Source organism: Vanacampus margaritifer, chromosome 3 (genome assembly GCF_051991255.1).
Source record: "Vanacampus margaritifer isolate UIUO_Vmar chromosome 3, RoL_Vmar_1.0, whole genome shotgun sequence".
NCBI classification, from domain to species: domain Eukaryota; kingdom Metazoa; phylum Chordata; class Actinopteri; order Syngnathiformes; family Syngnathidae; genus Vanacampus; species Vanacampus margaritifer.
Window position 1 is genome coordinate 14306570 of NC_135434.1, and position 26831 is coordinate 14333400.

At 40.0% G+C, this 26831-nt stretch overlaps 2 protein-coding genes across 2 annotated transcripts; one reads left to right on the forward strand and one right to left on the reverse strand.

The window, feature by feature from the left end:
• Positions 1-318: 318 nt before the first annotated feature.
• iqgap2 (IQ motif containing GTPase activating protein 2) lies at positions 319-26718 on the reverse strand. The gene is made up of 38 exons (XM_077561664.1): positions 26373-26718; positions 24294-24393; positions 19127-19283; positions 18901-18978; positions 17637-17713; positions 15774-15841; positions 15485-15598; positions 15200-15378; positions 14368-14455; positions 14091-14254; positions 13117-13204; positions 12835-12998; positions 12567-12727; positions 12289-12413; positions 12011-12174; positions 8481-8571; positions 7942-8109; positions 7717-7859; positions 7466-7636; positions 7261-7344; positions 7100-7171; positions 6924-6993; positions 6601-6809; positions 6350-6499; positions 6098-6261; positions 5784-6008; positions 5424-5564; positions 4747-4831; positions 4431-4663; positions 4009-4141; positions 3785-3887; positions 3552-3693; positions 2057-2144; positions 1725-1937; positions 1496-1656; positions 1265-1408; positions 965-1073; positions 319-791 (listed from the first exon to the last, which is right to left on the reverse strand). Exons 1-38 carry the CDS (start codon positions 26416-26418, stop codon positions 678-680), a joined length of 4986 nt encoding a protein of 1661 aa, XP_077417790.1. The 5' UTR covers positions 26419-26718; the 3' UTR covers positions 319-677.
• f2rl2 (coagulation factor II (thrombin) receptor-like 2) lies at positions 9339-11842 on the forward strand. Its single transcript, XM_077561665.1, has 2 exons — positions 9339-9542; positions 9790-11842. The coding sequence occupies exons 1-2, from the start codon at positions 9482-9484 to the stop codon at positions 10857-10859; spliced, it is 1131 nt and encodes a 376-aa protein (XP_077417791.1). The 5' UTR covers positions 9339-9481; the 3' UTR covers positions 10860-11842.
• Positions 26719-26831: the final 113 nt, after the last annotated feature.

A 26831-nucleotide genomic window follows, 5' to 3' on the forward strand; every position in this document is an offset into this window, starting at 1 on the left:
CAGTCAGGGTGCTGGCCACCCTCATTGACTCCTCCCCCGAATAATCCCTCATAAACAGAACACCAGACAGCCTCATATGAGAGTTTAACAAGAATTTCTGCTCAATCGTTAACCTCACAATAGGCACAATTTTTAATACTGTACCTCTAAGTGTCATTTAAAACTTAGCCTATCATTAGCCGTTTTTAACACCTTCATATGAATTATAATTGAGGTCCCCCCCACAAAAAAAAAAAAATCGTAACGATGTTTGATTTATTATACATTGAGTGTCAAAAATCACTTTACACCAACAATATATTAAAAATACATTAGTCGCAGCATTTAAAAGTTTTATTAATTAAAATATGATTTGGATGTTTTAATTAAAAAGGCACTGGTGAACTTACAGCATTTCAACAAGCCAAGAGGGAGGCGGCCTTCTTATAGAACTGCTTCATCAACATACAAGTGACAACAAAAACAATAGTGTTTCTCTTACAACGACAACAAGAATATCGTTCCAATTAAAATACAATAAATTTAGCTCTCCAAAAATGAAAAGGAAAAAAAAAGGAAATAAACAGCTTCATTAAATTATTTGGAGAAAGAATAGTATTACATGTACATTTTCTGACAACCTCGATTTTGAGTGCTGTCACAAGGCACAAACAATTTCCCACATTCCCTATTTTCATTCACTTTCCATAGAATTTTTTATTTAGGAGGAAGATAAGCAAGTTTACGTTGACTTTAGCTTTGTCGAACATCTTCATAACAGCCACGCCTTCATATTGTAGTTGCAGAAGGTCCTGGACACAAAGCATCGGACAGAAATGATTGCAACCGCAAGACAATAAATACAGTCCAAATCCTTCCGAGCTAAAAGTTTGCCAAACCCTGTGCAAGGAATAACAAAAATGAAGCTGATTGCATGGAAATTATTGCGCCCGGTGGGATTGCGACGCACTGGAATTATGTTTACCTGGAAATGAAGCTGAACCTTTTCCATCTCAACACCCATAAATTTGGCTTTCACCTCAAAATCGCCAACTTCCTCACTTGGTGAAATGTCAAACATGACATTTTTGAACCTGGCACACAAAACACAGCAGATTTTAAAAAAAAGTGTTAACGCAGCACTTTTAGGGGGAAACGAACCAATCATTTCCAGTCAAATCGTCCTACTACGGATGTTACAATGATGCCTCTTTCTTGTGTGAATAATAATAGACACGTTTCCCACAGCGCACTTGTTGGGAACCATTAAACGGCTCCGACTCACTGGTTGGTCAGAAGTCCTTCGATCTCCAGAATGACTCCTTTCTCGTGGAGCCTCGCTGCGGTGTACTTCAGAGATTGTGGCTTCCCCTTTTTGCTGGCCTTTTCATCTCCTTTGCTGGTCACTTTGATGGATCTGCGTGAATGTCTAGCCACACACACACACAACAGTCAAACATGGACTGTGTGATCACAAGCAAGCCACACAATCCAACGCAGAGCAAATCATGCTCACTTGCGGTTCAGGTTGTCCAGGCACGTCTTGATGTAGGTGTCGTAATAGTTCATCTGCTCCTGGTAGAAGGCGGTTTTCGAATTGAGCGCTAAAAGCGTCTGCTGGAGCTTCACGAGCTCGGCCTTCCTCCGCTGTCTGTAGCGTCTTTGGTAGCGAATGTCCTGACAATCGCAATTACAAGTTGAGAGGCCGAAAAATGCTCCGTTTTCGAGTTGAGCTGCTTACACACTTTAGCGACGTCGTTGATGATGTCCTGGTATTTGTTTGCGGCGGCGACAAGGTTAGCCTGCTCCAAGTTCCGAAGGTTCCTCAGGATCTTCCGCTTCTTCTGCTCCAGAGGGAGCCGACTGTCCTCCAGTACCGCGGGGCTGCTTTTTAGACCGTCGGGGGTCTGAGCGTCCTGAACCGCCCGCCGCACTGCTATCTTGGTATGCTCCGACTCCTGCGGGACAAAGTTCAAACATGACAGTATAATAAATACAGCTAAGTCAGACAAACGGATAAAATAAGTCCACATGAATAAAATGACTCAATGAGAATGAAAGTCAGCAAAAATGTCACCTGAGGAGCTGTGGCCGGGGTTTGCAAAATTTCAGGCAAAGCCTCTCCAGGTTGAATTCGGATCACATCTACTATAAGTTTCTTTGTCCTACAAAGACAAAAGGCAGACGATCATGATGTGCAAAAGCACCATATGCAAAGAAATTAATTACATTTCTTAGGGATGGGCGAGTACCGATACCAGGAATCGGTGCCAATACGAGCCTTATTTTAAAAAGGTATTGGTAGGTCGCAATAGCGGCCGATACCCGTATCGGTCAGCGTCTTGTGACTGTTTTACGATCAGCAACTAGAAATTAGCATTTAGTGAAATGGAAAATTGCCATCAACGTCATGCAATTATATAGAAAAAGGCTTTATTGGGGACATATAGGTCTTTCTTCATCTATCAGAAGTACTAGTGGTATCGGTATTGGTGACTACTTACTGGTATTGATCTGAAAAAAAGTGGTATCAAACACTCCTAGTATTTATGATACGTTTTCCTTTTTTTTTTTTACAAAAATCTATAGAGATAAATCAAAAGAACCATGTTTTAATTTGTAGATATGGGCGAGTATCAAGGTATCGGTTCTCGCGACGGTGGCCGATAGCAAGTCCAGGGTTTTTCCTTTGTACAAAATTCAGAGACAGCCACCTCCACCTTATTTGCTTGCCACCTCCAGCCTGAGTGACCTTCCCACAATATCATGATAATTATTGTATCGTGACCTTCACACCGTGATAATATCGTATCGTTTGGATATTTTCACATCCCCTATATATGACTTTCTTTAAACCTCTTTTTCCCATGTATCAAAAGTACCAGTAGTATCGGTGACTATGCAGAGTTGATTACTCGTACTGGTATCGGTCTGGAAAAACAGTGGTATCGAACATCCTTATTAGTTTGTATATGAAATATGTAACTTAAAAACTATAACTTCAAGAGCCATGTGAATAAACTCGTCAGCCGCTACACATGGATGCCATACAGTATCAAGTCATAAGTATACATTCTCAAGGTTAGGATGAAATCATCTTTCTAATGAAGTGCGTTACACAAAGAAGGATACATGTTTACAGGGAAGATAGCCACCGCTGGCAAGCTTCTTCCTGTTTGGACAGGAAATGATTCAAGGGCAGGAAAGACAAAGTTGGGTCACCAAGCGATAACAGCGGGGGGAGGGAAAATGTACAAAAAGCCTACGTGCCAAATAAGGGTCAAAGGCAGAGAACAACAACTTCATCCTAGCTTCATTCTGCCCCATGGATTATTGAAAGAATAAAGCAGAGCCACACAAGAATTGGGACACTTGAAAATATGTCCCCATCCTTCATCTTGGAAAGCTTTCTACAAGATGTTGGCATGTGTATGTGGCTCTCAAGTTCTTCCGTGACATCATCATCATCATCATCATCATCCAACCACATGCTTTTTTCTTTTAATCTTGCTTCGTTCATGACGAAATTGTCATACTAGAGCAGAAAAGGTTTTCCTCTCGAAACGACTCACTTTGTCATGAGAGTCTTCAAATCTTTGTCGTCCCCTTCAAGCAGTTCAAACTTGCTGGTCAGCGTGAGGGAGATCTCGGTCTTGGCCAGCTGGTTGAGGGCGGCATCCTTGGTGGTGTCACTGCTATGAACGGCTCCTTCACCTCATTTCAACAACAACAGAGAACAATAATTGACATTTGATGACGTGACATTGCGCATCCAAATATGTAGTATAAACATGTGTAGTAGTACCAAGTAACGTCTCGACATCAGGGACATCTCCCAGGTCCTGCAAGAGCTCGTGTAACAGGTCGTTGAGGTCCGGTGAGATGGCCTCCAGATGTTCCAAAAGCAGCTGGATTGATGATACACGTCAAGTTTGATTAGTACATCCACAAAAGCGGATGCCGTCACATCATCCGGACCAAAAAAAACACAACTTTTATTATGAACAGACCTTTATTTGATATACTTACTGAGTGCGTATTGATGATCTCCTCTATGGAGATGTAGATGATGGGCTTGCTCAGGGTCACCATGTCTGAGTATTCATCAATGTTGAACTTCTCCTCGGGTTCAGGGACGTCGCAGGCAGACTGGAAAAACACCCTAAATGGAATTGAGAAGTGTTTTTTTTTTTGGGGTGCAGATAAGGATACTTGGTTTGGATGCAAAATTGCTGTTGTACTTTTGTTAACTTTGTGAGATTGTGACATTTTATTCCATTTCTCATTGAATTATGAACAAGCATGTATGCATTGCATTTCTCCTCTACCAAATGTACTGTCAGTTTAACATTTTCCTGGAATGAGGAATAGTTTTAAGAATTTTTTTTTTTTTAACAAGTCTAATTATTGTAAGAGTTCAGCATTTGCCATTCGTCAATACCAATTCTCACCGGAACTTCTCGTATGTCTGCGAGATGAAGTTGTTCATGGGCGTCATGTGTGCATTCTCGCCCTCAAACAGCTTGTTGGCAGCGGCGTGCTGGAGCATCTTCGCCACGGATCCCAGGTTGCGTCGCTGGTCCACATGGAGCTGCCCTCCCGCTGACAGGTCAATTATGTCGAATCCATCGGGAGCTACGATGGCAGGATTCATATAGCGGTAGTAAAGCAAGTTTCCTACCACCTGCGATGGAAAGACAAGACGACGGTCATTATCGTGAGCGCAGAGGGATTTCATAATATAATTACAAAATTGAAAGCTTCTACCTTTAGAAGCTCATCTTCTGACGCATCTGGAAACTTTTCGTGGAGGCAGTTCTTCAGAACCTTTGCTACGTATCTCATGCCATAACTGCATGCATAACAACAAACAAAGATGAGAACTCAAAATTGCATAGAAAATGACATCATTCATTCTTGTAATGTTAGAACAATTAACTGATGGCTCAATAAACTTGTCAACGTTTCCGCATTCTCAAAAGGCTGTGTAGTTCTGCCGGAGTTATGTTTAAACATTAGCACCATCTAGTGGTAAACTTGGACCTTGGCACAGTTGCGTTTTATTTATACAGTATTTATCTGCCTGAAAGTTGCTTGATGACACATTGTAAACAGTCACATTAACACACTGGAATCAAACAAAAAAGTAAGTGAGAGTCAACAGGTATTGTAAATATTCCTATAGCTATTTTGCATAAACACGACAAAGTAAGTTCACATAATCACAATGCGCACATAGTAACAGTCTCAGAAAGACTGAAAGGGGCCAACACTAAAATAAAAACAATAACAAAGCCATCAAAATGAAATTAAAATGAATCACTTCATGATGCATACAAATGATTTTTGCCCAAACAATGCATAAACAGAAACTGTTGTGGCAAGACAACATTCTCTTGGATGACACAGATTGGACATGAACATTTCCCGGTGCCAAAACTTACGGGATATTATCCAGGGAGGACACAATGGAGTTAAGGACTTTATCTGTTGCGGAGCGAAGTGCCAGACTGGAAGCCTCCAGCCTGTTGCGGACTTCCTCATGTGCCATGGCCTGCTCGGGAGTCACTTCATAGGGCAATTTGCTGAGGTACAATAACAGCTGTTAACATTTGATTGCATATTATACTAAAAATGTTCTGGGTGTCCATCTGGTGTGTTTACTGACATCTGGCTAAACAGGAAACCTAATTTGTTTCGGTGTAAAAGGTTGGTAATGCTTCCAAGCAAAAAGGTATAAAACAGGATAAAAAAAAATCCTTGAAGGCCTATCAAACCATTCTGTGACATTAGCTCTTTCCTACCTGACTTCTCCAGTGGCCGTCTCCAGCTGGTTGACCCAAGCTTTGTAGACATCCACAGGGTTGGTGTTGATGCCAAGATTTTTGTCGTCAATGATGTCTTTGATCACAGGTGACAGAAGTTGTCGCAGAGTGTTGTGGCCCCGCGCTCCTCGGTTGAAGCTCACCACCATCTTGATGACTGTGGGATTCCCCGTCACAATGTCCTGAATTTGGTCAACCTTCGATCTGGGACGACGTAAAAAAAAATTTCACAGTCAATTCAGAACCAGCTCTCATACAAAACAAGACAAATGTAGGAGGGATACCAACGCTACCTGATTTCTTCATCGAGAGCAGTTTTAAAGAGTTTGAGCAGCAGATATTCCTCTCGCTGATTGGACGCATAGTTATACAAGGTGAAGATGACAGTGTCCATGAACTTTGTGGACTTGTTTTGGGGCATTTGGAAGATGAGCTTAGCCAAGTAGGATGGGTTGGTCTGTGGAAGGAAAAGAAGTGAGCATGGGACACGGTTGTTGGCTTTGGAGTATTGAGACGGCGAAGGATCTAGAAATGATCGACTTTACCTGAAGGAGGTAAAAGAGATGTTGGTACGCCTCCAGTTTCTTCCGTTTTCCTTTACTTAACCCTTTTATTCCCAGTTTGTCTGCTGTGGCCAGGTCGTCATGACTTTGACTTTTCATGTTCTTCATTGTCTTATTGTGAGTCACAACATCCTTTCAGAAGAAACAAGACAGTTGGTCATTGATACACACTGAAAACTCACATTTTCCTAAATCTGCACACATATATATATATTAAAAAAAGGTTTAGCCACCTGCAGCGTGATCCTGTTCTTCACCAGCAACCCAATCTTGATGTCCATCAGGTTCAAATCTTGCTCCATCTGCTGATTTGAGCGGATTTTGGTGACCACTTCTTCCTTGAGCCGTGTCACTTCCTGTTCCTCCTGCAGATCCAAAGGGCTCTGCTCCAGCAAGTGGACAAACTTGCGCACGACTGATAGGGGAGGGTCCTTGGCCCCAGCTGAGTTGCCAAATCGAAAGTCATGTAAATGTCCATTCAAATTAGCAGGGGTTCAATATACATTTGTGCACTTCAGTCAGATATCCATTATGTAACAACACAATGTTGACTTACTTAGAGTTCTGTAGTCATCTCTTGCTTTATTGGCCTTTAGAAAAGCCTGGATGGTCACAATATGCTTCTCCTAAATGCAAACATACCAGTAAACACCTTGTTTAACAGGGAATAATCAAGACAAAAGCATGTTCCCAGTACAAAAAAAACAACTAATTGAGTCAAGTGTTACTCACATGAGCTTTGAAGTATTGCAAACGTTCGTTATATTCACGTTTGGCTTTCCACATTTTAACCAGGGACTGAATCTAAAAGTAACCAAAAAGAATTCATGTCAGTGAATGTTTTACAATGTGTGAATCCAATTTTTATGCAAATACATAATCAAAACTATCACCTTGACAACAGAGGTAACATTTTTCTCAAGCAGTTTCAATCTGTCCATGAAGATTTTTCTCTGTTTGTAACCTCTCCAGCATGCCTGTAAACAAACAAAAAAGAAAGGGGGTGGGGGGGTCCAGGTAAGGGCACTCATTTGATAAAAAAAAAAAAATCAGTATAACTGAATATGAATTGCAAGGGGGGGCAATGGGTGTCACAACCTGCAATCTGATGATATGGGGTTCTTGTTGACGCAGGTACGCCATCCTCTGAGCGCGCCTTTGTCTCACCAGAAAACCTCGAATCCTCGCCTGCAGCTGCATCACCAAGGACTCATTGGCCAACCACAATTGTTCCCGATTATATTCTGCAGTCACGCAACTGACTGCATTCTGAATGAGACAAACAAGCATCAATATTATATTTATCAGATGTGCATTCTGGGTAATATACTTGAAGGGTAGCAGAGTACCTGAATTTGCTCTTTATTGAGGTGGCCACTGCTATGTTCAAAGTTTTCTGGCTCCTCCCAGGCACCGTGTCCAGTCTCCACGTTATAGAAGTAGTCATATCTGTCATTTATGCAGTGTTTCACCCACACACTATCGCTGTCACCTAAGAGAAAATGAATAGAATTTTGAGACTTTAGTTCCTCCTAAATGCAAATTTTCCACCAGAGATTTACGAGCGCGACGACCTTCAGGTGCCATCTTTCTTTGCGTTTGTGCCAGTTCAGCCTGGTACATGTCAGCACATTCAGCAACTACGACTCTCAGCCCTGCATTTGGTGACTGCAAAGCCTGTAGTGTATTCTGGGAGTCACCCTCTGCCACCCCGATGTTTATATCAGCTACAGCTTCAGCCACTGTTGAAAAAGTAGATGATTGAGCTAAAAAAAGCAGTAGGTGTTAAATCATGACATCAGTCAAGTAAGAATAGGATAAAAACTACACATAATGGAGATGTGATATTTTATTCTGTGGAACGGTAGTAGAAGGAGGAGAGAAAGTCATGACAAAATGTCACAATTATTTGGTAACTAAATACCAGTCAAATCAACCACATTAAACCTAAACATGACGGAAAATCCATGATAGCTTTTTTTCTGTGTGAAGCCAAACATTTTCTAATTTATGAATTTTTTTTCCAATTTAAAAAAAAAAAAAACTTGCATATGGAAGGAAAAAAAAACCTCAAGCTGCAATTTTTAAAAGTAAAAAACAATTAAGCACTCACTCGTGAGAGCCACCTCTGCATCCTGATTGGCTGCATATATTGCATCTTGTATTTGGTCCAGCCACAGTACAGCAGATTCATCTCCCGAGGTCTGCAGTCAAAACAAAAAGTTGCCACATTTTCAGCCAAGTACAATAGGGTCAAAATATAAGCAAGTGTATAATCAAGCACTCTTTGTTGATTTTAAATAGATTATACAGGAATTATTTATTGTGATTATACAAATCCGAATTTCTGAAACCTTCCCACATAAAGCAAGACGTGTAAAGAAAATTCAAATGCCCTTGTGGCACTGTACTACTGTGTAGTCAGATCATAAAAACAGATCATGTTTATTCAGCCTAACTAGGCTAAATTTAGCAAAGTCTGGAGAGGGTAAAGGCAATCCCTGACGACTGACAGGAAGGAAATTGTCATTAGCTTGGGTCCTAAAAAAAAACCCTCATCTTCAGTGACTGAAATTTACCACCTAATTATTGTAGTACAGTAGATGATATCACAGTTTAGACTTTAAACAGAAAACCTCAAACCTCAAAACACATTTAGCCATATATGAAAGACGGTTTGTATTCAAACCTGAAACAATAAAAACGATTTTAAAGTGGAATCCCCCACACCTTGGATTTGAACCTAATATTCATGACTCACATATTGCTAAATCAAGTATTTCCACAAAATCTCAGTAATAAGTATTTAACGATTTTTTTTTTTTAAACTATCACAGAAGATGCTCAACCATGATAACACGTATCCTCCCACTCCAGTGAGTCAGTGGACAGTCACTGACGCAGGCAGCTGGGAATTTTGTTTTCAAGGCTGGACAGGAAATGTGCATACAGGAGCGAACAAACAGGCAAACTTTCCTTGTATTCTAAGCCAAGCTTGAGTACGCATCGCCGCGGAGATGCCTCAAAGCAAGATTCATTGGTGGTCAATTTCTGCTATACTTACTGGAAAATACTGAGACCCAACAATATCCAATTTTTCTGCATTTGGTAGACATGGCGGACATTTTAGCCAGACTTATCTGTCTAATGGCTGTACAGACCATCCAGGCTGATGGTAAGTGATTTAACCTTAATTTTTTATATTTATATATATATTAAAAAAAATAAAACAATATTGTTGAAACTACCACTGTATTTTAATAATCAGTTGTTTAAAAATGCAAATAGCATTTCATTATGATAATCATGAACTGCAATTATATAGAGCTTTTGTTAAATCTTTTGTTGTTGCTTAAATAACCTTTAATTTGTTAAAAGGTTTGCTTCAGCTTCTAATAAACATTGCTTTTGTCCACTTACAGGGAATAGAACTAGGACCACAAACAGTACACAATCTGGAATGTCTCCAAAATCGCTAAATGGCAAGACCTATCAACACAATCTCACAAAGCTGTCAGCCGGTCTCCGACCTAGCGGCGAGCCATGGCTGTTTGTGGATGCAGACGATGCCGCGACAGCCTACACCACGGGTGTCTTAAGCACCTGGATCCTTCCTTCAGCTTACATTTTAGCCATGGTTGTTGGTATCCCCTCCAATGCCTACATTCTGGCCTTTCTCAGATTGAAACTCCGAGCCAAGTCCTTGTCCACAGTTGTACTGTATCTGAACTTGGCCTTGTCAGACCTGCTGCTCCTACTTTCGCTGGCGTTGCGCGTTCACTACCATTTCAGTGGGAACAACTGGGTTTTTGGGGAAATCTCCTGCCGGCTGATGACCGCATTGTTTTATGGCAACATCTACTGCTCAGCACAGACTATAGCATGCATCAGTCTGAAGCGCTACCTGGCTGTGGTGAAGCCCTTCTTGTACAGGAGGCTGGCCAAGACCGCACTAGCAGTATGGGCATGCTTGATCGTGTGGCTCCTATTTGGTGCGGCGCTCGTACCAGAGCTACTCGTCAGGCAAAGCTATTGGCTTGCTCGGCTGAGAGTCACCACCTGCCACGACGTGCTGCCCCTTGAAGAAAAACCCCATTCACTGCTTGTGCCCTACAGACTGACGCTGGTTTGTCTGGGCTTTGTAGTCCCCTTTATGATTTCCATCTATGCACATGTGTCAGTGGTACGCCACCTTGGACAATCGGGATGTAACTGGAGACCGTTTATCAAGATCAGCACTCTGGTTTTCATCATCTTTGTGGTGTGTTTTTTACCCAGCGGGATTCTGCATATTGCACACTACGCCCGCCTGTTTTCCAGCGGGGACGACAAACTGTACGGATACTACAGGTTTGCTGTATGTCTCTGCTGCTTCCACAGTTGTTTGGATCCCTTCCTGTGTTTGCTCATTTCTAAATCGGCTGCGTCGGAGATACAATTCATCTCCATCCGCAGGATCCCAGAGAGGCTGGCTGGGAAGATATGCAACTGAATGTGTGCACAGAAAAAGCCATTGCCTTACAGGACCATTGTTAGAACACAGCAGGGCATCAGTCTCGGAAACATCTGACACTGAGAAATAAACAGGGTAGTGCATGACGACTTTGTAAAGTCTTTGTAAACACTGTATGTACAACACTGGGACAGGAATCTTGTAACACTGATGCTAATGTGAGATAAATTAGAATTGTGTAATTAGATGGCAGAAATTTAAAATGTTTACTATTAAAAAAAATGTGCATCATTACAAATTTCAGAATCAGTCAATTAACTCGTTCATGCCCAGCCATTTTCACTAAAACAATCCCTTTCACTCCTGACTGTTTTACTGGATTTTGACTGATTTTGCAAGGCCCACAGAATATTGTGTTCTATTGCTATAAAAACATGGAACCTACCAAAAGAAAGATGAGTCTGTTCTTTCATCAGGAAAAAAAGTATATTTCTATCCGTTTTCGTTTTACAGCAATTAGCATTAGAATATAGCTAAGTTTCACCATTATTCACAAATCTATTTAGAATGCAGAGTAAATTAGGTTTTTTTTCAACATGGTCCTGGTTCATTTCCTATGCTCTGCTGCCACCTGCTGGCCGTTTGTGTAATAACTATCATTTCTTCAACCGTTCTTTGCAGTTGAGATGCTGCATGAAAGCCTTCTGTATGCTCTAGCATAAAAAAACAAAACATAAAAACTTATAAATACTTCTTTAGGACACTTTTAAAACATTTAACATAACATTTAAAATAGAACGTGTTTATACGTTTTTGGGAGCAAATGAGTTAAATGATGGGAAATTCTTTTGTGAAATGGCAACAAAACTAACCGACTTTTGTTAGAAGTTCAATGTCGATGATGACCAAATCTTGTCTTATACATTGAATATCTTATGGATTTTCTCACGCATGCCAACAGAATGCACACTGTAAAGTAAATTGTATAAATTGAAGTTAATAAAACATTTTCAGAAACCTTATATCCCTTTGATAACGAAAACAAAAATGTCTACCCATTACCCTTGATGAGAACTGTTCCAAATAAAGCTGTGACATTAGTGAATTATTATTATTTTTACAGAGGTAGAAAAAACCCTTTAAATCCATTAGAACAGCAGAGGTATAAATACAATTTAAAATCATAGTACCTGGCAGAGGCACTGCTTGGTATAGTATAGGATATCATGGTAGTGTTTGGCTGTGACTGGGTTCACCCCCGTCAGTTTGGCAGTGGGGAGGAGCAAGGCTGCAAGTGTCTGCTGATGATCACCAGAGTTCAATGCCTCATTGATCTCTGCTATTGCTATGATTCCTAAAAGCATGGAAGTGTATAAGACTTGATTATTTAATGCATAGAAATTGTCAAGGTATACAGCTAACTGCAACATACTAATTAGTTCACCAATCAGAAACTTGGATGTCTTACGTTCATGCTCTTCAAGGACCTGAACGTTGACTGTGTCAATGCACTTTTGAACATCATTCCAAGAGAGGAACTCTTGGCCGTTTGCAAGAGACTCCGCCCGCTGCTCAGTTAGGGCGTCAGCATATCTGATGAAGGAGAACATTGTAAATTTTTATATCCATCAAATTAAAGGAGTTATCCAAGAAAATGAGAACTGTAAGACCACAAACTAGCTTGACGAACGTTAAACTTGGCCTGCTGCTATGCTGTGATATTGCAACTTCCAACAGTTGACATACCGGTTTAGGTTCTCTTGGTCCATGTTTGTGAAACCCAGAGGTGAGTCTGTTAGTTGCTCGATCACAGCCTGTGGATCTTTGGTGTCCAGAACCTCATTGAGCACAGCTACAGCCGACAGCATTTCCACAGCCACATTTAACTCCTCATGGCCAAGGCCAGACTGAACGCAACAAATGTAATCAAACACATGCACTGTATATTGCATACTGACAAAAAAAAAAAAGCATCTATAGATCTCTATATGAGCAAGAAGATGTCATGTCGTACCCTCCCTCCTTGCAGTTGCAAACTAAAAAGTTCATTCTGATAGAGAGTGGCAGCTGTTGTGTAGACTATTGGCAGTTGAGCTTCAGGGTTCGTGAGCTCCTCGACGGTCTCCGCTGCGTTGCCAAGACGAATGGCAGTATTGATTGCTGAAATGGCGTCAAGTTCTGGGCAGGAAAACAATCAGATAACATGATGCGAGTGGACATACTTAATAAAGAGGTACAATTATGAGCACTGACAGATGTTATGGGTTGTTATACATGAATATGTGATTGTGCTTACTTCGTCTTTCAGCCTCTGCAAAGTCATTGCAAGAGCTAACAACTCTCTGAATCTCATCCTTATCCACCAGAACTGCCTTGTCTTCATCCTGCAGTTAATAATTAAAAAAATAAAAGAAAGAAAACAAATTTTTTCGGATGTCAATTTGAAAATTCCTTGTGGTCAAATGATGACAACATGAGTGGAACTTTTCGTTTGACCTTAGGTTACAGTGGCATATTAGAATGTCTGGACCTGAGCTTTAGTGTCAGCAGCAATACTTTGACAAACGTAATGTGTCACAGTGGAGCTTTGCATACACTGTGGCAATTATTATTTTTTCATGGTCCATTTCTCATGAGTATGAAATGCTAAACATATGGATTATTTATTTAATTCTTTTTATGGCAGAACGTTTCCCCTTAGTATTGTTTTCTTTTGCTGTCCTGTATTTTTATGACGGTGATTACATCACATGGATCATCAATGATATAAAATTGTCCTTGAAAATATTTTTTTATGATTGATTTTGATGTTTTTTAGTGCAAAAATGTGTTCCATGAACAAGGCGCTCTAAAATATTGTAAATAAAATTGCGATAATATAGATATCATTCAACCTCCTTTGTCACAATTTAGAAGAGGACATGCAACAATCCTAACCTGACCAGTGGCTACTCCATTGTCTCTACTACAGTGGAGTGCTGGTGTTTGTGGAAGAGAAAGAGGGAGAGATTTAACAGGAAGTGGTAGCATGATCTTGTCGAATGACTGAAACATTTTTCTTTTAAGTAGTTCTCCCTCCTCCTTCCCCAAATTGTAGCCTTTGTGATTTGAAAATCGCATTCCACTAAAATTTGTCGGCTGGATTTCGATTAATCATATCAATCAATTCATATACTATGTTTGGCAAATATGTTGATGGGTGGCATTGTTTAAAAGTGTGTATGAACTAAACAGGGTGCCAAAGGCCATGCAAACTCAAAACCAGGGTACCTTGGATTTGTGCAGACAATATGTGGTAAAATGCTCCAGGTACCAGCCATGGTTCATGTCCTGCACACCAAACAGGGCCAGCGGGCGAAGCCTCAGTGCAGCCAAAAGGGAAGCTTCATCCTGGCTACACACCGCATGATTTACCTGCCTTATTGCTGCTTGGGCTACAGACGGAAAAACAGAAGGGAGTGAATTTTGTGTATAAGCACTGAACGCTAAAAAAATAAAAAGGTTGAAGGCCCAGCAACGTTCACGGCCGTGGAAGTTCAGTCCTTACTGTTGACAAAGTCTAAGCAGCTCTGGATCTCCTGCTGTGTCAGCAGCTCATCATAAACATCTCTTTCCTCGCTACAAACTTTGGAGTACTAGAAAGAAAAAAAAGAAGCATTTTTTATCTAGCTTAAGCAGGCATGTTTCAAAAAAATCAAATAAATTAATAATAATAATTCAAGTGAAATCCCATATGCTTGTGTTGTCTTGGGAAATAAACGCAGAAGGGAGACAAGTTGCCTTGCAGTGCAAGTGTTAAAGTTTGGTGAAGTACAGCTGACAGTGCAGCAGCTGGAATGTGCTGGCAAGGCTCATGGAGCGAGTCATTGCGGGCAACCGTTTTCTGGGCCACTACAGTTGATTCTATTAGATGCTGCAATTGGATCCATCTGCTTAGACAACTTTAAAGTAGTGGTGTCTTTCTCTCAAATGGTACCCCAAGCAAGTAGATAGGATTGTTGTTTGGGGATTCTAGTTTTAACAAGCATGAAGGATGTTCAATTTGAAATAGCTAAGGTGAAATCCATTTAATATGGATAAAACTTGACACTGGCAAGGTGTGGATCCACATTTTCGTTTGTTCTCTTCGATGCAGAAATGGGCATTATTTTACTTCTCAGTAAATAATGCATTAAGCCTAATGATAAAACAAAGTCCTATGCAGTATTCATTAATGATGTGAAAGTTGGCGATGATCAAAAATAGGATTGTTTAGTCTTGGTGAACAGACGCAAACTACAGAGTGCTGTTCACTTTCGGTAGTATGATTAGGTGGTTTAAAGTGAAAAGACATTCAGTCAATAAATACAATTGACGATTACAGGTTGTACAACTCTTACATTGCCCGAGGACTGATGTTGTTTACGGGTCTTGGCCTGGCTCAACATGTCCTGATAGTCTTGCACCAGAACTTCCTGGGTGTTCCTCAGCATGGCGTTTGGATTTGTCAGGGCTGTCATCGTCACAGATGCCTGACCCCTGTCTACTGCCTCATTGATGGCAAACACAGCCGCATGCACTGAGGACAAGAGCAACACCACAATATTCAATCAGTATATGGATAAAATGCACTGCAGATAAAAAGGTCCACCTCTAGAAATCTAGGTAGGAGGTAAGTGACTTACATGCTGCTTCATCCACTGAGAGCTCATTGGCAAGGATTCCTCCGATCTTACTAAAAGCTGGCATTTGAATACCATATTTGTCCAATTCACTCCTCATATTACTGATCTCTTCCTCTGGGAGACAAATACAGTACAGACCAATGGAAGGTTGTTGGATAATTATTAGTGGGTATTTAAAAAGGACAGTGAAAACTACGCTGAAACTAGCACAGGAACAAGACTAAGATTGGTGTTAAAAACAAGCAATGCATGACAACAATTTGTACTTTTATGTAGTATGTTACTTTACCTGTAAAAGCCACCTTCCCTAATAGGTCCTGGATCTGTGGTGCAATGCCCAGTTTATACAAGTACAAACTGAAACAAACAACAGCATGTGTAAGATTAGCGCTAAAACTTGAGCAAGCACTGAAAGCTTATGGCAATCTGCAGCTACAAACAGAAATAATTAACTGAAAGATTTGTATTTCATTCATTAGCAGAGATTATTCCTGTTTTTTTTTTTTTTTTTTTTTTTTTTTGCAACTTCCCACCAATAACACACAAACACCACAGGGAGGTAGTGTTGGCTCAATAAGCAGAATGACACCAGCAGCCAATTAAGCTGGTCCTGTAATCTATTGGTCAGTTAATTCAACAGGTAAGATGCCTGGAAACTTCATCAAACTTTCATCAGCCTGCAGGTACCTGATAAGTCGTAATGAATTATATATACGAGTCAGGTAGGAATGGCATCAGGGCAATTCAAATTGCTGCGGAGGCAGATTATTCTGCACTTTGGTCAGAGAGTGTGTGCAAACATGAAATGGCCTCTGTCCCTGACACATGGACAGGGTTTCATTTATTCCGAGAGACAAACACAGAAACAGCTGACCAGCAATAATAACAGTGACTGGAGTTTTTTTTTTTAACACAATCAGCTGATCAATAGCTCGGAGCAACTTGCCTCAAAAAGATGACCCCATCTATTTTTTCCCCCCCACGTCACACAATTGTCTTTTTACTAGCAGCATCTATTCTATTATAAATCATTTCTGGTCCATATTACATTTGTTGTTGTTTTGACATTTTTTGCACCACGCTCGACGTGCCTACAAGAACATCTGCTGCTTTGACTCCATGTGCGCGCACATGTTTGTGGGCCTCCTGCTGGAGTTGAAGGAAGGAAGAAGTCGAGTATGCAGAAGTTGGGAAGGAAACAAAGTCTCAAAGGGCCTGACAGAAACATTACAGCAGAGAAACAATCCGAGCAGCTCACGTAATCGCTCCCGAAATCTGTCCCGTTGACCAGATGGTCGGGCAGATAAAATTGACACTTTGTTCATTCAAGTCATGAAACTGAAAAAATACAATTATAACACATGAATACTTCCGATCACAACCGTCAACATGGCGGACATTGGACAAGCAAATCTGAAAACTATCTGTAGTGTGAATGATTTACATGACCGCCCTCACACAGAGTTTGTCCACCCATGACTTGGAAGCTAGGCTAGGCCAAGGGCTGCCACTTTCAAGCGGCAGCCAGTACGGGTGAAACACATTCAAATCAAAAGTTATACTAACAGGAGTATTGCTGGATGCAAACTATATTACTTAGCAATATAGTTTGCATCCAACAATAGTCCATGTAGTAGACAAGAAATGGGGTGTGTAAAGTGAGGTATAATTCTGTATCCTTGTAATATTTTGATAAAGCATGTCACAGGAAATTGGAAACTTTTTTAAATGATCGAAACAAATGCATAATATATCTCCTACAGCAAAACCTGCACAATTTAACAAATAAGGCCTTTGACTCGAAATAATTCAGACATACATTCCCCCCACTGTTTTATTACTTTTTAGTTCATACTATAAAACAAGAGTAGCCGCACTGCTTGTTACAAGTACAAATGTAAATTTTGTACAAACCAGTGCGTCAATTGACCACTTACTATCATTTACCAGCTTGACCTACAACACATGAACTAAAGTAGCGCCTACTTAGTAACGTTTGTTTTTCCATAAATGAAAGCCACTCAATGAAAAGTTTGAGAACAGCTTTTCCTGTATTTGCGCAAGGGATCAAAGTGTTGTGTGATCAATGTAGCTGTCTACATTGAGTATCTAATAAGGCAATTCGAACATACTGTACTCAATCAAGTCTTACCTTAATGCATGTATGCAGTACACCACCTTGGGCATATTTTTACGATCATACACATCTGTTGTTTCTGGGTAGAATATCTGGAAAAATAAATGCATACATAACCAGCATTTTTATTAAGTTTCTCTATTCTTCTGCAACCAGTCTGGGGAAAACCATCTATTATCAATGTATTTTCTTTATAAGGGAAAGTCAACCCCCTTTTTTTTTTAATTTTTTTTTTTTAAACAATAATATGTTCTGTGCAGCCCCACTAGTGTAAACATGGTATTCTGGTTGATATTGTGTTAGTGGAATAGGTTCTGTTGCTAACACAGGTTAGTCATGACTCAACTACCCATAATGCTTTTGTTTTCATCGCAGATGACCCGGATGACCCCTACTACGCATGTGCGTCAGACACGGCGGTATCCAGCCCCGGGAGAAGTGCGAGATAGGCAGTTTTTGATAGAAAAACAGAGCGCCAAATAAATAAATACATGAGTAAATGACTCGTCGACTGTTAATGTTAATTGTTGACGATTTTGATCGTCGACTAATCTTAGCCCTAACTCATATTACACAAATGTAATATTAATCAGAATGTCATGTTTAGACTAGTGAGGTCACATATAACAGAGGTCTCCACCTGTGTTGGCTGTGGGAGGCATGGAAAACAGGCTGGATACCGGTCCCTGAGGACCAGGGTTGGGGACCTCTGACATATAACATATTATTGTCAAGAAATCTTTATGGTTGACCTTCCCTTTAAGCCACTAATGACCAAAGTAACCAATTATTGGGATCACATTCTATTTTGTTGTTACACAAACTGTTTATGACAATTGGCTAACAAAAAACTCTTGTCACACGCACACACACACACAAACACAAACAAACAGAGTGACAACATCACATGCTGCGACACTGATCGGGGACTTTTCCATCCTGTCATGACAATTACATAGTAACCGCGCCAAGACTTTTTCAACTAGTCAACATCTCATTGAGGGGTCTTGACAAAACACTTCTAGGTTATTAACGTCAGCTTTAACACGTTCTTGGGAAAGTAGGTTAAGGCTGAACAAGTCATTTGTGCTTTAATTGTCTTGAACCATTTATGTTGAATTATTCTCAGTACATTTGACAGAACACAGAAACTATGTTTCTTGTTTACAGGTGCAGGTTGTGTACAGAACAGACATAGAAAACTCCCCTTATACCTATTGTAGGTGTTTGATCACTTTTGGTGTGTTTGCAAGACAAGAGAGCAACTATTTGGCTTTACCTTCGGTAGGCCCACGGACTCCATGGCCCTAAGCCACTGAACCGTGTTGTCAGTGTGCCTGAAGTGCAGTCCTTTGCTCTGGGAAAGAAAAAAAAAAAAGAGAAGAAAAAAAGGTGGCTCTCATACAGAGAAATGCTGACATAGAATTCCCAAAAGTGAGAATGTCAATTGTTGTACAGAAGGGCAGCTCAAAACAAACAAGAACGTTAGAACAATAGCAACATACCTTGTACCGAGTCTGATCTCTGTCATAGATTCTTTTTATTGTCACCATTTTAGGGGCAAAGAAATTGGCAAGTTTGCCAAGGTAGACGCCATTCCTCAGTCCCTCCTCCAGTTCTGTTGTAGTGGGCAGTTCTTCATCAAGGCAGGCTTCCATCCAGCTAACAACACATAACCAGCTCATCTTAAAAGCAGGCAAGAAGATGCTTTTCTACTCTGTTCTAAATGTTCATTTATTCAGCCAAACTGTAGCAGTAAAGGAGAAGAAAAAAAATCTTAAAACTGGTTGTTGCTGGCTTTGGTTTGAGAGTCTTGTTTAGTATGTTTAATAAAAGCCAAGTTAGAACGTTTACTCACTGTGGTAACTTTTACAGTTTAAAAGTCTGATCATTTGCACATAAGTAAGATCAAAGTGATAACACATTCAGGCCTGCTCTGCCAGAAATGTCTCCAACATGTAGGCTAAAATTATGGCTGAACTGGAGTGTTCCATCATTTCTTGGCGTGAATCCCCATGTTTCCAACTGTGGTCACCATTCAAGAAGTATTAGAAGGACAAGTTTGTGAACTGCGTTTAACCTGAGATGTAATGGCAATTTATTCCCTTGCACTGGGAACTATTTTCTTCCAAACGGTTTGGTAAATGATTTGTTAGGTTGTGAATTATGTTGGTTTGAGAATCTGTTACACATTATCAGGCTGGCTTGGAGTGACGCCATATTAAAAGTTGGGGCTCCACCCCTGCCCTAATGTCTCTGTGCTGTTGTAATGTCTATTTGTGTACATTTTGTCACCTTCTAACAACAACAACAGAATAAATGTTTTATCAAAACTTGCACAGTGCTCATTAACTTTGCGTTATGTTAACTGGTTAATACTGAATATGTACGGTAAAATATCACGTTGTTACTAAACTCGGAAAACAGGTTAGTGGGCTTCCTGTGTACACCGCCATAACTAGTAAGACAACGGGGTTGATGATAAAATTGTTTGAAGCCGAACTTACGTTCTTAAAAAAAAAATCTTAAAAGTTAAATCCATGTATATCATATGTTATTTATACAAATAACATATGTAAACAACATCCATCCATTACCTGACCCGCTCATCCTCACGAGAGTAGTGGGCATGCTGGAGCCATTCGCACTTGAATCAAACCTAAACATCAGCTATTATCATCCTTGGTGGTTCTAAGGTGACAGGGCACAGCCATTTTGACATTATACTGCCCTCTGCTGTCGACTGGAATTGATGTCAAAGTGCACTTGTTCTCGCATTGTGAACGTCACGCCTCACCTGTGTTCTTGGTTTGGTCATGTAGCGTTCATAATGTGAGCCCAGTGGTACTTCAATGTCAATTCCAGTCGACAGCAGAGGGTAGTGTAATGTCGAAATGGCTATGCCCTGATATGGCTGTAAACAGGTGTATTCCTCTTAACTCTTACTCTTTCAATGCAGTATTAAATGAAAACACTGTGTTTGGGCTAGTAGGGGGGCACAGAGAATATATTTCAAAGAAAATATGTGACTTGACTTCCACGTTAAGTCTTTCAAGACTTCAGATACCACATATCAGCCCTCAGAACGTATTTTGACATTAACATGCATGTTTTTTAATAGTGATAGACCGATATGTTTTTTTCCAGCGCCGATATAGATAGATTATTAGCAGGCAAGGAGGCCGATCACCGATATTTGGAGCAGATATTCTTTTGCAGTAAAATAAAAATATATATATGCTTGCTAAAACAACTTTTCTACATGTTTAATGTTTTCTTTTAATCTAAACATACAGCAAACAGACAGCTTTGTTTTCTAATAAAAAAGTAAATAATTTTCCAAAATTTTAACATAACTGAAATGTTATACTTTCACTTATTTTCATTTTAATTTTAACAAAAGCAAAAAGCAGCATCTCTTATGAAGTGAAATTTAAATAAATAAATACATAAAACGGTCCATGAAATGAACCCGGTTTTAAATTGATCTCTGAAGCTGGTATTGCTCCGTGCTTGCAAACATAGCAAATTTTGGGTTCCCGTCAGAGTTTGCTAAAGAGTTCTAAAGATGTTCGCAAACACTGAAAATGTGTCAAGACATGTTTAAAATTTCTTCGTGACAAAACAACAACTGTTTTTGTGCCAAGTAAAATCTGCCTGTGAACATCTTTGCCACCTTTTGCAACATTTTACGCACCCTGAAGAAAACGCAAAATTCACTAAGAGAGAGATACCAACTTTATCGGCCTTAAGATTTGTAAAAATGGCTAATGCCGATATTCATCAAAATGTTAAACATCGGCACAGATTTTCTGCCTAGCCGATAATCGGTCCATCCTTATTTTTTATACTAAAAGGTGGAGACCAATCATGTAGCTAGATGTTAATGGCTGTAAACTTTAGCCACAAATATTTTAAAATGTTGAGTCTTCCTTTGACAATTTTCAGGACCATTGCGTTAGTCCTTCAGCTCTTACTAAGAAATCTTTATGATAAATATATTAGGATCACAGAGCAGTAGTAGACATCCAAAACCAGAAATCTTAAAAAACTCCTTAAAAAAAACTAAACAAAAATGAAATAAAAACAACAACAACAACAACATATTGATATACTTAAGATTTCTGGGGGGAGAACCATTTGGCGGGAACAGAGTCAAAAAGAAACATCCTGATTGTGAACATCACTTCCTGTACATAGAACAATGTAGGGGAGCTTGTCTCCTGGAGGAGGATGAACTAGTTCCATGTTTACAGCCATCTGAGAGACTTTCCTGTCATTGTCCAACCTGTGGCCAACCCGGAGAAACCATGAAGCAAGCCTTTTCCTCTCAGTTTCACAACCACAACTGATGACACTCCATATGCTTGTCACACTTTTGTCATGAGTTATATTATGCGCAGAAAATGCAGAAGACAGTGCAAGATCTGATTAAATATATATATTTTTTTAACTTGACAAACGTAAACAATCAACATTTTACTTTTTCGTGATTGTACAAAGTCTATATGGAAAAACTCATGCGTAAGTGAGAGGTCACCAAAAACAAAGAGGACCATGCATTGAAATACATCAAGAAAGGTGAACAACCACCACCATGGTATCCAAAAAAGTAACTTTGCCAGCCAGATTGATAATTGTGATTCACTCGAGGCCCGAGTGAGTTCTTCACATTATCAATCTGGTACTTCACTCAGCAGACCCGTTTGGGAAAGGCGGGACTCGCTGTACAATACTTTGAGCTGATTGGACGATGCAGCATCCTGTGCACGTTTGTTTTGACCAATCGCGGCAATGGATCAAAATCTCGTCTTTCGTCTCGTCTCGGGGGGGCACGAACATCTTTATCAGATAAAAATGCACGAAACACGTCTCGCTGTTCAAATTCAACAAGCAAATGGTGAGTAATCCCGTGAGAACATAATTAATTGCAGCATCCGTTCGTCTGTTAGATTTGTTCGTTCCCCCCTGCCATCGGCGCTTATTGGTTTCGTCCTGCCTAAACAACGCCCGATTGGTCTGACCTAAAAAAGGTCGGCTGCAAACGTATCAGCGAGAGCGGTACAAGATGTATTCTCCGGAGTTTTTGAACTCACAAATACCGCAAGAATTCATCTTGCTGGCAAGGTTATCAAAAAAAGCAGAACGAATATTTAAGTTTCCACCAACCACCACTCAATTGAGTTGAGTCCTTTATGTAATAGTATTCCACAGTTAATACCACCATGCGATGTTTCCCAAACTTTGAGCTAAACTACAAACATTTACACTAGAATAAAATTTCACAGCACACACACACAAAAAAAAAAAGTCACACAAGGTAAGGTACTGTATATAATCTGAAATCATGATGATTTTGTCTTAATTTACTTACTGACATTTGCTACCTTTACTAAAGTGTGTAATTTAAGCCTGTTTGTTTGAACACTGAGCTATTATTCTGTTGTATAAAGGCAACAGGTTGATACACAGGTAATTGTAGCTTCTGCCATCTAGTGGAAGAGCATTTAACTTTTTTTTTTTTTTTTTTTACATCACTATCTGATGGAAAAGAGCTCCATTGCTTTGTCTGATGAGCATTTTAGAATTTGACTGTGCATCTAATTGAGGATGACTAAAAACAGAATGGCTCTTACAAAAAGCAGGAATACTTCTTGCAAACGCTATTTTCATAAGTACTATACACCACACTGGGGATGAGCGGATTCAATCCCTGTTCAGAGAACGCCGACACTTGACCCCAGAGCATAACGTCTAATCCCTGGCTCTACCTGCTTCATTAGAAATCCTAATCCTAATCCAATTTGACACCTTTTCCAAAATAGAGGAACAATTCCTTCTTTTTATGACAAGAACACAGTAAGAGTAGTAAAGGAGGTTAGACGTGAATGAAACTGTTGAGTTGGAAGGAAGCAGCGCTTTGGGTTAAAGCCTTTTGGGACAGCGAAGCAAGATTTCCACAAAGTAAACAAAGCACATTCATTAAAAACAAAATAACTAGGTTCATTTTAGGGCAGGTAATGAGATCTGTTCTTAGTCTAGCCTACGAAAGATTGACAGACTGATGAAAAAAAATAAAAAATAATAGAAGGCAAAGTCCAAGATCATGTTGAGCTGTGTGACCGAAAAATTCATGTGGTCACCGTACAATGGCAAATGTCAATAATTGAAAGTCGTGTGAGGAAAGGCGACACCAGAAAGGAAGTGGTTTGTCTCTTAAGCACGCATCACAACAAATGTTTCCAATGTCGCGTCGTCAGAATAACTAACTGAAAACATACTGACACAAACTGTAAACGTAATTTATATGACTGTATAGCAGTATATCGCCTCTCCTGGATAGTTGAGAGGTAAGAAGAGCTCAAGTAAGCGACATCTCCTTTCCGCAAGGGCAGCAGAATTCAAGCATGAGTGTCTGCAGTAGCGTGTAATCATCTCACGCGCATGCTAATGATGTCTTTACCTGTTCCAACAGCTTCATGCAAGCATCATCATTTAAACACCTGCAGCTTTGCTCCTCAAGCAACTTTGCTCAGACCACACAGTTGTTCTTGCTTTTTTTCCCCCCATAACCACTACATACTATAAGTATTCTTCCAATAGATAATGCATTTCACCCGGCTTTAAGACAAGAACCTTGCAGTTTATCTGTGGATGCTTTTGTCATCTTACCGTTTGGCCTCCTCTAAGTGACACAAGTACTCATAGGCGATGTTCTGCCGCCTCCTCTGATCCATCTCCTCTGCTGACAGCCTCTCATCATCCTGAATGGCTGCAAAAATTAAATACAATGCTGTTAACTGCTCATTCTTACGACAAAACTGACTAATATTACACATATCCACACATTTTCAATTGATCATGTATAAAGATAGAGGGCTAGGTTCGTGTTCATTTTCGGTAAACATAATTAGACTAGACTGACAAATGACTTCTGCAAGGACTTGACCTTTACCTGCATCTTAATGACTTCTCCCGCGCAATGTGTTTTACAGGGGGCCTAATCCAATCACTTTGTTATTTCTGGCTGAGTGATGACCTATTCGTATGGATTGACCAATCCCCCGAATTCTAGGACTTTTAACATAATTTATCAGAATTTTCACTTAGAAGATCAAAAAGAATATATCATTGCGATTGGATCTCATTAGGCTGTGCACGGAATATTCACACACTGGTTGTGTGCTCACTGCTACAAGACAAAGTGGTTGAACCAGACTGATTAGCCTAAACAATATAAAATCCCAATGGCCCCGGAGGAGTATAATAAACCTTGGTTCGATAATTCATTTAATGTTTACAGTAAAAAGTAAAAATGTATTCTTTTGAATTTAGTGTATTCTATGAAATATAGCTTTTACATAACCAGCCATGGTCAATTACCTAACAATGTTTACTTTACAATAGATGTACAGTTGTACAACTTTAGCTGTGCTTTGCAAAAGGCACAATTTGCACTTCTTTTATTAAAGACTAGTCGTGTAGCTACAGTTCTTGCCACTTACCAAATATGTTCTAAAAACCTCAATAATCTCCCCATCATATTACATAATGGTCCCCACATTTAGAAGTCAAGGAAAAATTGTGGCAAGCTTTCACAGGCAGCATACGCCATTTGGCGCATGCATTAAGTTGGCCACCTGTGCTTTCCTTTCGCAAGAGAAAAAAAAAAAGTTTGAATTTAAAATTGCGTTAGATGTTCCACGTTGGAAATGTCACTATAAACGTGAGGGTGATTGGAAAGTGCAAATGTGTATTACACTTATTTCTGCACGTGTGGGCAAAAAAAAAAAAAAAAAAAAAAGTCCTTCACTCAAGCCTTACTGACTAATATGCTCACTTCCTGCACTTTTGTGTTAACTGTTATATTTAACCCACAGGATGAGGTTTGCTTGCCTTTGTGTGCACATCATCACGGGACTTCAGTTATTGGCTCTATGGTGTTGACTCATACTGTTTTTTTCAGCTCTAGCTCACTGATAGTGTGTGGAGCATTGAAGAAAAGGAATCTTTTTGACAAGATAAAAGGGTTGTTTTTGATTATTAATTATTTAAAAAAAAAAATAGGGGTGGGGGAAATTCTTGTTAACTCCCAAGTAGAACATGCAAATTAGAAGTCACACTGAACTTACTTTTGGATATCTTAAGGCTACCCTTGTGTTAAACTAACATTTGTGCTGTTTTCCCTGTAGGCACACCTCCCCTAGTATGTATGCAAAGCACCACCGAGTTGATGACACAATTGATTGGTCTTATCTTCTAAAATGTGCACTTTGCCCTCATGCTTACCTTGACAAGACAACTACAGTAAGACCTGGCTCGACGCCGAAGCCATGTGATGTGTTGATTTTATTTGAAAACATCAACATTCCGGTGCAGCACAGTTAATGTTTAAACTTATCAGAACAGGCCTTGTGTGTAGAATGGCTGATATGGTTAATAAAAGATAAAACACATGGGAGGTGAACTCAAAACGTAGGCCAGTAGCAAAGCAGCACGTGTACCCTAATTTAGACAGTAAATTACTATGGATGCAATAATCAAGTATTCGTCTGCCGTGCTTATTTTTTGTTTGAACTTCCCATAATTTATTATTTAATACTTCATTTTTAATATGCAGACACACCTCTTGGCGCAGGAGGAGTCAGAATCACAACCACCTGCTGCTCATCAACGTTCAGCTGACGCCGAGTCCTTACCGAAGTTTGTTTCAAATATATTATACACATTCGAATGAAAAGTCCCACTTACTTCCATAGCGTGGCTTATGTAGAGCGGACGTTTCTTCATGATTCATCCTGCCTCGTTTTGTTTTGTTTCGTTTCCTCCAGCGGTCGTCAACGCGTCTGAGCCGCCAACAACTTTTGTAAGCTAACGTCCAAACGCTCGAGGTGTGCCAGACCGTTAATGAACTTAAAGCAAGCTAATAGATACGTGTTTTATCATATAATGTATTTAAAAAGAAAAAAAAAACTAAGAACGGGCACAAAAAGTCGTTAGAACATTCCCTTGTGACCACCAGCCCCCATGGTGTGCGCCTCTTTTATGTGACTCCTCCACGAAGTGACTATGATGATGAAAGTAACGTTAAAGCTTCAGACATATATGGACAAGGCAGGCGAGGAAGCAAGCGCTCCTTTGCCCCACCTGCTGGCCAACACGTGGCATCGTGTAACCTTCAAGGTCTTGGTTAAAAACGGAAACATTGCG